General features: G+C 35.5%; 1 protein-coding gene across 2 annotated transcripts in view; it reads right to left on the bottom strand.

Annotated features, from left to right (window-relative positions):
• Positions 1-9,307, bottom strand: part of EDM2 (ENHANCED DOWNY MILDEW 2) — a 50,931-nt gene extending 41,624 nt beyond the window's left edge. For both annotated transcript variants that reach the window (XM_010254345.3, XM_010254346.3), the window contains exons 1-3: positions 9,132-9,307; positions 8,209-8,694; positions 8,027-8,123 (exon numbers count right to left, since the gene is read on the bottom strand). In XM_010254345.3, coding sequence (XP_010252647.1) covers positions 8,027-8,123; positions 8,209-8,615 — 504 coding nt within the window. In that variant the 5' untranslated portion in view covers positions 8,616-8,694; positions 9,132-9,307. The remainder of the gene's footprint in view (positions 1-8,026; positions 8,124-8,208; positions 8,695-9,131) is intronic.
• Positions 9,308-12,704: the final 3,397 nt, after the last annotated feature.

The raw sequence follows: 12,704 nt of genomic DNA, 5'->3' as shown, positions 1-12,704 counted from the left end.
GTAAGTCCCGTCCGCCATCTACCCCAAACCAGAGGCCACTGCCTATTTACCTTTCCAACTGACCTCAACCCTTCCTGCCTAATAATTTTGGTTGATCGAACACCTAGACACAGCAACCAGGCCCAAAATTAACTAATTGATTATTAAAATTGGAATGAGGCAAAAACCCTCTTGGCCCACTAGCTGGCCAAACAAAAGTATCACCATGCATGTTATGACTCACCATAACACGTCTGGGCCTTAGTCAAGAGGATCTCACAACCAACCTTGGCTTGAACCAACACCATGCATCTTTTCAACATCCTTAAGCACATGCCACAACATGGACCATTAAAAGACTGAACAGGCATCTCAATCACAAGCACCTGTGCGAAAGATTTCCCATCCACTGACTGAGAAGAACCATGAGGTCTTCCATTTTTAGTAAAATGGTGTGCTTCAATACATTCTCCAAGAATTGCTCTAATCTTTGCAAGATCATGCAATCTTAAGGCAGCCAATTCTAACTCTTCAGATTCCTTCCTGCAATCATCGTTCCACATGGAAGCTTCAATGGAGGTTGCTAGAATCATTCAAGCACAACTCCACCTTTTTTGAGGTTGCATTCAGGTCTTACTCCTATCCTCATTGTAACCAAATGGAGATCACCCAGAAACACTTCTTCCAGCCAACCCCCACAAACAGAGGCTAATGATTGAAGTATTTCTTTCAGACACAAGTGAAATGGCAACCCCAGCACCATTACAATCACTCCATCACCTGAGCATATTTCCTTAGCATTTAAGAACAAGCACCATTTTGAAATCATCAATTGACCATCATGAGTACTCCTGTCTCCTCAGTAACATCTAATACTGTTGTACTCCTGTCAAAGGGGTGATTATAATCAGCATTGAAAATTAAAATGTCTACAAATATCCTCTCCCAGTCTTGTCCAATCTCTCACTTCTTGCTTAGCAAAGATGACGAATCTGTCCTCCCATTTTTCCTTGATCTATCAATCACCAGTTTATGCACACCATTTCCAGTCGCTAAGATAATCTGCTCCCAATCAGTCAGCAGGCCACTTTGACTGAAAGGTCTTCTTTGTGTTGAGTCACGAAACATACCCTGTTTTCATTTTCCTTGCTTTGCAGAAACTCCTGAAGAGTTTTTGAGACCTCTCCCCAACCTGAACTTCTCTTACCTTCAGGGAAACACAGTAGTTGTTTACCACCCCCCCCCCCCCAAAAAAAAAACCTCATACAAAACTAAATACCTTGCTTTTTGGTTCTCCTTTCTCTAAGCCCAATATCTTTCAAACTCTTCCGATCAAGACTTCACCTTGCTGCAAAAGCACCGCCAACCCAGTTTTTGAAACATCCAATCACTTCCCCTCCCAATATTACAACAGCCCTCTTCACCTCTGTAATCTTCAAAGTACTTGAACCCTTTAGTTTTGTCATCTCAAAGACAAAAGTTTTAGCTTCTATCTTAAGATCTTCTCCAATCTTCAGACATCCTTCCTCCAATCTTCCCAAAATTTTTGGCACATCTTCAGTTTATGTGGTGGTTTGTATTTTTAGGAGTTGTTCTTCAATGTGAATTGTTTTCCTTGTTGTGAGTACCAGAAACAAATTAAAACGATTGGTTTGAAAACAAATTGTTACTTAAAACAAAAAAAAAAACATGGAAAACATGTTCTTGGTTCTAATATGTTTTTTTTTTTTCATTTCTAAAACTGAAACCAAAAACGTGTTCCCAAATTTCCAGTTTGACAAACATGATTTTGTTTTATATCATTCAATATATCCCATCATCTTTCATGACCCAAAAGCCTTCTCTGGATCAGCAAGACGAAAGAATTTGGAAATGGTCCAAAGAGGATTAATTTTCTCTCAAATCCCTCTATGATAACATAGCAGACTCTTCCCCTCCGGTTTTTCCTTGGTAGGAGGTTTGGCTCTCAATACAAAAACACAGTTCAAAAACATTTTTTTTGTTTTCTTGCTGATGTGGCAATATCAAAAACCACTGAAAACAGAAGCATTCATATTGTAGAACACCTCTTTAATTGTCAATGAGTTATGCAATTTAATCACCTCTTTTGTTGGATGTTATGCTCCCTCCATGCATTGTATGTGTGCTCTGATTCCTTACTTTGGACTTTTCCCCTATTTTTCTGGTTTTTCCTGCCTAATGGAACCCATTTTTTCCTTTTTAAACAGCCTATGAATGTGTCAATAAGTTGCAGAACTTATTACATGATTTTTCATAGGATATTGATTAAATAATTTTTCTAATAATAATGATTTTCTTCATTTTTTGAGCAGTAACAATTATAAAATTAAAAGTACATATTGTATTAGTATCAAATCGTTCAAAGGTAGGTAGACAAACCCAAGTCATGCATCACACAAGGGTGAGCCATATGGCCTGAAAAGAGAGTCCTCTACAAAAAAAGTGTATCAAAAAGAGTGGAAAGCATGCAGAAAGAAAAGTGTAGAAACATGTAGTAGAGAATTCTTGCATTTATTTTATTTCTTGGAGGGCAATAGTGTAATTTCTTCTTTTTTGAGTTAGGTTTATATTGTTTGAGGGCCAGCCAAGGTTAACACACCCAATTCAGTCTTTCAATCTCTAGTACTAGCACTCTTTTTTTTTGATAATTTACTAGCACTCATATTTCGTTTACATATATTTCAAGTTGGTGTCAAAGAAGGAGACCCTAGGGTTCTGCTGTCTTTATTGACCCAGTTTCAATCCATACAGGTAATGAGGGGATGATATGAAGACAGGTCGTGGAAGCCCTACTTTTAATCAAGTGTGATTTTTGGGACATTTCTATAATGACCAGAACGCCATGTAATGAGAATTGATATTTTTCTTACAAAAATCATAAAAAAAAGGTATGTGGTTTTTGCTGATGAACAAACTTGATTTCAGAAATTTTTATGGAATATTGAGTTTTCTAGAAATTTGTTTCTACTTCTGTTCTGCCACCATTTCCAGAAAGTAGTGTTTATGGTCTAAAGTTTTGCTCTGTTTTAATTATGGCACGGTCTCCTTGATCTGCATATCGCCAAGGAAATTGACACACATGTGTCACCTTTTTACTAAACACAAAGACAAACAATGGTAGTGCCTCTACATCCTTCGTTCATTCAGGTAACCTTAGTACCTTTATTAATGCTTATAATGTCTCTCAGGTCATTGATTCAGGTAACCTAGGTAGCCCTCTCTTTTCACCTTACCGCTCTCTATTGGGAAAGAATAATGTCAGAATTGCATAATGGATCCCTTTCTTTGACCTTTCGAAAGGGAGATGCTCAACTAGATTCTAATCTTATGCTACCATTTGTTCTTCATATTCCTCGATTATCAACTACTTTACTGTCCATTAGCCATATTACCAAACATTCTAATTGTAAAGTAACATTTATTGTTTCCTGATCATTGTGTGCTCTAATATCTGAAAACAGGGAGAATGATTAGACATGAACTTGAAGTCGATGGCCTCTATATGCTAGACTCTTCATTTGAGTTATCTGCCTTACGGTCTTTGTGGCATTCTAAACAAATCCAGATCTTTTACCCACACACTAGATTGATCTGGAAACAGGGAGATTGATTGGACATGAACTTGAAGTCAATGGCCTCTAATACTAGACTCTTCATTTTTAAGGTTAATTGCTTTAGTTTTGGCATTTTTCATGTGCATTTTCTTTATTATTTTGAAATTTCAGTTATATTTAGGGTTGACCCAAATTGGCCAATGGGTCAACCCTAACACAAACATTTAGGTTAGAGTATAGCATTTGCTGACCCAACCCGAAATCAACCCAAAAGTGTCTTGACACGACCCGCCTACCCAATTGCCAGGTCTACTATTATCCAAAGAAAAGGGGTTAGAAAATGTACTTTACACCCTATCTCCTAATTTGTTTCATACTCTAATTCATCTCCATCTTATAAGACCTTTGTTATAGCCATCTCTTTCATTCCTTTTTCCTATAAATGTTTCTAAAGCCTTGTATAAACCAAAGTTGAAAAGCAACTATAAATAGTGAGATGGAGGCATTCATTAAAATTAAACTTGGGATTTGTTGGATCTACCAAAGTAGGGGTGCAGATCGGGTTGGCCGGAATTAACAGTTTACACTGTTTAGGGCTCGGGCTTCGGGTTGGGTCCATTGAAATTTTGACAAAATCCCAACCCTAACCCGCAAAAGTTGCACCCTTAACCAAAAGGAAAGGAACTAGTGGGGTGTAGATAGGCCTTCATTGTAAAGCTCAATAAAGAGAAACAAATAGAGACTGGTAGCAAAGGGATATACCCAAACCTATGAGATTGATTATACTAAAACTTTCCCCCCGTCACAAAGACAAACTCTATTAGAATTTTGTTAACTATTGTAATTAATCGATCTTAACCTTTGTATCAACCTGATGTGAAGAATGCTTCTTACATATTTATCAAAAAAAAAAAAAAAGATTCCTACATGGTGATCTACAGGAAGAAGTCTATATGCTTTTACCTCCAAGTGTTGAATTACTCGGTTAGCCAGTTAAGGAAGTCTATCTATGAGCTAGAAGCCTAAAAGAATTCCTAGAGCTTGTAGGGGACCAATTCAGCAAAGCACCTATAAGATTTGTAAACACACAAAGCCATGCAGATCATACTCTATTTGTCAAGCGGGAGTTTCAACACAAATCATGTATGTTGGTGGTGTTGTAGTGACAAGTAATATTCATGAGGAAATTCATCAGCTCAAGACTTTTGTAGCTAGATAAAAAGATCTGGCTACCATAAGTGTTTTCCTAGTATAGAGGTTGCATAGTCTAAGAAAGGTATGTTCTTTTCATAGGGGTAATCATCATCTCAATGGCACAAATGAAGGAACTGTAGAAAGATGAAGGGATGTATTAAAGGTTAGTGGATCGATTGTAATATTCACCGCTAAGAAGACCAAACAATGTTATACAATTAGGAATGATAAGTCAACATATGCATGTTTCCCCATTTAGAAGCTATTGAATATTCTTAAATATTTGAATGGCACAAGATTACTATTTTCTAATCATGGACATCTAGGGCTAGAAGCATACGTTGTTGTTAATTGGACTAGTTACTTAGATGACTAGAACTATAATTCAAGCTACTGCACTTTTTTAGGAGGAACTCTTGTGACATGGAGTAAAAAAGCAGAATGTGGTGACAAGACTAAGTGTTTAAGCTAAATTTAGGTCTATGGTCAATGGTATTTCAAAACTACATTGACTGAGATTATTGGTGAAAGAGCATGACTTTGCTCTAGTCACAGGTGGAGCTTGCCTACTCAAATGAGAAGTCTCTTTGAACCAATGACCTTCAGTTGGCCAAAGACAAGGGGTAAAATTTTGTGGAGATGTATTAGGGCTGGCATTGATTTGGACGGTGTGGGAGGAAAGGAATGGCAGTGTTCAATGATAAAGAAAGAAATAAGGAAGCAGTTCTGGATTGCATTTTATATAGAGCTTTAATGTGGGCCAAGTCCCTAAAGTTATTCTCTGAATTCTCCTTTGATGATATGTGGAGAAATTTGGAAGTTGTAGCTTGAAGTTCTGCTATAAGGGTTAAACCTGTTGTAGGCTGGAAACCACCAGATGAAGGATTCATCAAACTGAATTTTGATGGCAGCAGCCTAGGGAACCCAGGCCCAGCTGGTATAGGGGGAGTCTTTAGAAACTATGAAGCTCATGTTGTTGCTGTGTTTTCAGGTCCAGTTGGAGTAGGGGACTCGGTTTTTGCATAGTTCCAAGCTGGCTTGCAGGGAGTACAGATTACTAAAGACTTAAACTATGATAGACTGTTAGTTGAAGGGGACTCTAAACTGGTAATAGGGTGGTTGAAGGAACCTGAAACTGTAATTTGGAAATATAAAGAATATATGAAAAGATTTAAGTGGCTGGTCAGAGATATGACAATTTCAGTCCAATGGGAAAGGCGGTCAGCTAACGGGATAGCTGATTTTGTTGCAAAACAGGGGGTGCATAAGTCTGAACTATTCTGGGCTCAGTTGTAATCAGTTTATATGGCTGGGGCTGCATCTCATGCCTCCGCTGGATGTACTTTGTAATCATGTGATACTTGATTATACTCTAATAAAATTTGTATCATTTATCAAAAAAAAAAAAAAAAATAGACTGCTCCTAGTCATCCTACAAGACTTTATTATGATAACAAGGCTGCTAGTAGCATTGCTCACAATCTATTCTAGCATGACTGCACTAAACATGTGGAGGTTGACTGGCATTGTATTATAAAGACAATTGACTTAAAAAGAAATATGCCTTCCATATGTCAAGACCAAGGAACAATTGACTGATAATCTTAACTAAGGGAATAACTAAAAAAAGATGGGTTGTGTTTTTCGCAAGTTAAGCATGATTGATATCTATACTCCACTTGAAGAAGAGTGTAGAAATATATAGTTCTTGTATTTATGTAATTTCTTGAAGGGCGGTCCTGTAATTTCCTCTTTATTTAAGTATATATTGTTTCAGGGCAGTAATGCTTCTTCTTCTTCTAGCACTCTATTCTTCTACATCTATTTCAAGTAAAGAAAATTTTGAAAAAAATAAGGATTATCCCTTGGAAAGAGGGATTCAATCCTATGCTGATATTATCTCTCTAACATGATCCAGATTCCAGAAACCTCCAAGATCCCTTAGCATGGTGCTTCATCCATCTAACCACAATCTATATCATCATTAATGATCATTTACATTAGAGCACTGGACAAAACTCAATACAATTGACTGCTCATATGGTGTGTACAATGTATACCAGTATACCACCCAAAATCTGATTAGATGGGATGTGACAACCGTCAACAACCTTTTGATGATCACGTCAGTCATATCACCTTGAGTTGTTCAATACCTGTATTAGCTCATAACTCTATACTTATCAACTCAATCATTTCCTACAATGGCATCTGCTTTGTTGTACTAAACTTCAGCATTCCTTTCTTCCTAATTAAACGAAAAAAGTACATATAAGAGCTTAACATGAGTTGCCACAAACAATGAGGGAACAGTGATAGCATCTCCAAAGGAGGATTTGCATACAGTGATAGCATCTACAAACACTGAGGGAACAGTGATAGCCCTGATAAAGTGAAATCTGAATAACACATAAAGCAAAGACATATCTTCAATTTTTTAATAACATGTTTTCAAATTTCAGCAACAAAACTAGACTCAGCTCAAAACAAAGCTAAAATGGATAATAGAAAATGATTAATAGACTCTCTGTGGGCAAAGACCAATTAATAGATTGCATACTTAAGGGTACATGCATCAGGAGTCTCTCTTTCTGGAATCTGGAGCAAACAAAAGCGTTTATTTTCTTTTTTTATTGAAAACATTTATTTTCTTCTGAAACACTCCTGGGAAAATTTTGGATCTTGACAATCAAGACATTCGGATCAACATTGTTAAGGATGGGGATCAATACCTTCGTGGTGTCAAAGCACAAGAAAGGGAAACATGTTGAACTTGGGAAAAACAGTAAAGTCAATAATCTATGCTCTACCATCATTCTCAATTTTAGAGATTAACACCTCTAAAGCATTAAAAAAGGCATGCCACAAAGAGCAACGGCAAAGTGCAAAAACTGTTAACATTATCTGCCCCTTTTGCACTTCTATGCTTATATATGGTTTTTTTTATGGATTTTTATTGGTAACAAAACTTTGATTCTTTTAGAAAATAAAAGGCACTTTTTTCAGGGACTCAGCAAATGAAAGCTATTACCTATAAAACAGATGAAAAAGAAGATAAGAAATGCAATCATTGAAAAGTGCCAGAGATCAGAAGATGAAAAAGAAGATAAGAATATTCCAGTCAACAATGTGCAACCAAACTACTCAGAGATCAGAAGCCGGAGTAATTATTTACAGGAGGAGTAATTGTATGAACTATTATAACAAACCAAACGATAATTTAATGTGTAGAAGTAAATACAAATATATGAATATAACTATAAGAAGGTAAAACAAACCTTGGACTTCGCTAGCACTTCATCTCTTTGGCTAGCTACACTTATTAAAGGCACTTGATCCAAGAGATCATTCTCAGAAGGTCTAAGATCATATGAGCTGCATTGAACAAGAATCACTATGATTCATGTAACCAACCAGAAATAATGACAACGTACCAAAATGATAATAGTAGCACACGAACATGAAAACTTTACACAAGTGTTCCCAGACAGATTTTCCTGATGCCTCCGGATTTTTCCTCACATAGTGAAGGCAATGAACAGTGATCATGGTTGTCCTGATTGTGTCCTCAAAGCTCTTCCTTGGCTTTTGAAGCTTTATCCAATTACGTTCCTTGGTGAGCACAGAAATCTCAGGTTGCCCATGCGATAGATCAAACTTCCATGCTGTGACTTGCTTATAGATTTTCTGGAGTCCATCCGCAGTTCCATGCAAGAATATATGTTGTTTGATATCATCCGCACTCTCATCCTTGTCCCATTGAATAGGCAAAACCGAAAATGATATGGGCTCATCCTTGGCATCCACAAAATGGTAATTGGCAACCGACTGTGGAACAACTTCATCCTCATCATCCGAAGATGCCATCGTCTATCTAATAGAGGGAATTGATTATTCTTCCCCCCTCCAACTTCTTTTTCTTCTAGGTATATCCTCAATTAATGACCTAAGAAAATACATCAAGATTACATTCAACCAAGATTATATCCATGCTACTCTTTTACAACACACCGGTAACAAACTACACATCACATAATATGAATGTCACCCTACTTTTACCCATGATTCTCAAATGCCCTAAATAAAATTAAATATGCATAAGAAGATAAGCATCAGCTAAGAAATGGGGAAAATTGTACAAGGCTCGTGTGGAAATAGTTAAAACGAAAGAACAGACTCGGAAGACATTAATTCAGAGTCTAGGGATACCAAGAAGTGCCATCTCGTAAATTGAAACGTTCATATAAAAGTCGGTATAGAATTGTCGTTTAAGGGTAGATAATAGCAAATGAGAGAAATTAAACCTATCCAGCCAAATAGTTGCAGATATTCACCAAAGAACAACCGACTGAATCTTCAACGGAGGAAATAAAAGAAGCTTACCTTCTAAGCGAGCGTTCGAGGATTCTACCTTCCGAGATTCTTCAAATATTAAAAGCAGCGGCAGAGATACCGTGATTTCGGTTTTCCAGTTTTCCTGGGAGGGAAGATATGAAGGGTTTTACTTTTACCCGTAAAAAAAAAAAAAAAAAGAAAGAGCCCAACGCTCTCGAAGCAATGAGAGAAAAATCGGGAAAGTGAGTAAAAGTGATGAGTTCAGTGACGCGGTTGGCGGCAAATGAGATATACGTGATCAATTAATAACCATCAGATTTTTTTTATAGAAATAACCATCAGATTGTAGTGAGTAGACCTGTTCATGGGCCGGGTGGCCCAACGGGCCGGCCCGGCCCGGCCCCCAGACGAGCTTGAACGGGTATATGGGCCCACAGGCTTAACCTCAGGCCAAAAAGCCCGGCCCGCAATAAATTCGAGTCGGGCTCGGGATTTGCCAAAATAGCCTAGCCCGCCTATAATTAAACCTAAAAACCCTAGTCGAATACCCCTCTTTTTTTCACCTCTTTCCCTTATTTTTCCAGTCGAACCCTTCTTCTCTACATCCTTTTTTCCTTCTTTATATTCTTTTTTAATGTAAATAAATTTTGAATTTATATTCTTTTTTTAATGTAAATAAATTCTAATTTATATTGATTATTGAATAGGGAAAATTCTAATTTTTTTTATTAGGTCGAGCTTCGGGCTTTTTATCAGGGCCGAGCTCGGGCCCAAGTTGTAGGCCCGTTGGTCGGGCCGGGTTCGAGCTCGGGCCTAACATATTTCCATTAATGAAGAGTAAAAGCCCGGCCCAAGCCCAGCCCATGAACAGGTCTAATAGTGAGTGGTCGATTATTCCCAAATCTTTGTCAATTAGCGACCTAACAAGTCGTAGCCTGTGGCTGTCGAGACCGGATCTATTCCTCACTGAGGGTGTCTCACACGTACATTCTACCATGCATTGGGAACATCTTCCATACTTTTAGGTTTTAAGTTATTATTTACAGGAGATGTTCTCAATGCACGGTGGATGTGCATGTGAGGCGCCCAAGTGTGAGGAGCAGATCCCGTTCCGTGCAAGCCCACAAAATGGGCGCCTCAAGCACATCCACCGTGAATAAGAACTAATAAGTATGGGAGATGTTTCCAATGCATGATAGGATGTGCGTGTGAGGAGAAAATCTGGTCTCATCTATAGGGTGCAAGTACAACCGTGCAAGTCGATTTGGGGTCAACCCTAACAACCCAATCCAAGCTTCGAACTCCCAACCCTAATACTAACCTATCCAAATTAGTTGACACGGAGAGGGCTATATTCAAATTGGGATAAGCTTGGCCCTAGTGGTGCTCACGGTTCGGGGGGCTAATTTTTTAAACCAAATCAAGGTTATCGAATTTTGGAAAACCGGTAACCAAAGCCGATTGGTTGATCGGTTCGGTTCATCGGTTTTTTAGTTTTTTATTATTTATTAAAGAAAATATATAAATATATAATAAAATGTATAATATTATATTTTAAATAATAAATAATATATTACATATTATAAATATATATATATATATATGTTTATATATAATACATATTTATTAATTTATAATGAATAGAAAATATGGTTATAATATATATAAATATATGTATACCGATCGGTTCGATTAACCATCGGTTTTATGTTTTGGTTAACCAAAACCAAACTAGTACCTTCGATTTTTCTAAAATATTGAATCGATCGATTTGGTTAACCGAGTTTTTTGTTCGGTTTCAGTCAGCTCTTTCAATTGATTCTTTTTTTTTTCTTTTGCTCACCCCTACTTGGCCCAACTTCTCCAATTTATTTACATACTATAGTACTACACTAGTGGGGCATGTGCGATCAATGACAAAACGCAATGCAATTTTGACAAATTATTCTAATTTATTTGGGTTTATATTATTTGAGAATTTCAAGTAATTATCATCCTAAGTCTACTAATTTACAATAATTTATTTTTAGGTATAATAATTATAAAAAAAAACTTAAAATAGCAATATTTTTAACAAACAATATTTTTAGGTATAATATAAACCAAAGCAATTCATTAAGCAAAATTCAAATAATACTTTTAACTATCATAATCTAACAGTCTTCAAAGCACAAAACCCAAAAATTTAAAACAAAGAAATTCAATAAGCAAAAAGTCAAACATCATTTTTGCTGATTTTTATTAACATTATCTATTAAACATCTAGTTATTAACACCATTTATCAATAATAATTAGTAATTATAATATTTTATTAAATAATCAATAATGATAGTTTTGATAATATTATTTAATAAAACAGTAATTATTAAATTTATAAATAGGATTTATTAACAATATTTATTAAATTAATAATTATCAAAATTAAATTATATTAGCAGTATTTATTAGCAACAATCAATAATTATTATATTTTATTAAATAATCAATAGCAATACTTCTAATAACATTATTAAAGTATTTTTAATATAACAATAATTGTTATTAATTATAGTCGCTAATTATATATTTATTAAATAACAGTAATAACCAGTAATTATTAAAATTGGGTTAAAATAAATAGATAACAGTATTTATCTAAAGTGGATTTATAAAATAAAATCGGCTCTAGAATTTATAATCAGTAACTAAATTGATATGATAGCTAATTAGCGGGGTTGTAATCAGATTATAGATCCAAATACGTATGCAACTAATCTAATTATAATTAAATTCAAATCCAATCTAAACATGATTATAGTTGCAAACAGATCGGTTCGAATTGGATGTAGGCATATCCAAATTTGATTTGTTAACATTTTAATCCAAATCAAATCATATCCATCGAATATCTAGCAAATTCAAATCGAATTTGAATTATAATCAGATGTTAGATAGTACAAATAAATTGTACTAAAAATGACCAAAATATTATATATTATTAATAATATGAGCTAACCATGACTTTAATAATATATTTTATGAACAAAATGAATTTAAAGTTACTTGAATACATGACAATTGAGTGAAACATATAACATTAAAACCAACTTCAATGAAAGATATAATATAATTTTTAAGTATATATATTTAAATCGAATCGAATTGGATCATATCAAATCGAATAGGGGTAGATTCACATTTGATCCAATGGGTCGACTTTGGATCAAGCTTAATAGGATAGGATTCGAATTTAGAATTGGATACCGTTTGCAGCCCTAAACGTGATATGTAAAACTCAAATCATATTTGAAAAAATGAGCCGATTTAAACTAAACAAAACCGATTATAGCAATCACCTTCTTGCCCCCAACCCGGTGACCCAAATTCGGCCACCTTATTGACCCGAGTTGTTGTAACATTGTTCACTCCACAGGGCGATGACAACAACTCATCAAGGACTATTGATTTCGCTCTGATTTTTATCTAATGACTTAATTTTCTCTTTTGAAAGGCATTAAACTCCTTTTTATTCATAAAGGAATGGTTAACATTAAAACAAATTAAACTTAAACATTAAAATTAATCAAAACTAACAACATACATGCATTAGTGATTAGGGACCATACAAATCTCCAAAACCA

The sequence above is a fragment of the Nelumbo nucifera genome, chromosome 1 (genome assembly GCF_055504915.1).
Source record: "Nelumbo nucifera cultivar China Antique chromosome 1, China Antique-T2T, whole genome shotgun sequence".
Classification (NCBI taxonomy): Eukaryota; Viridiplantae; Streptophyta; class Magnoliopsida; order Proteales; family Nelumbonaceae; genus Nelumbo; species Nelumbo nucifera.
Note: the sequence above shows the minus strand (reverse complement) of the source record. Positions and strands in the feature narration are given on the sequence as shown.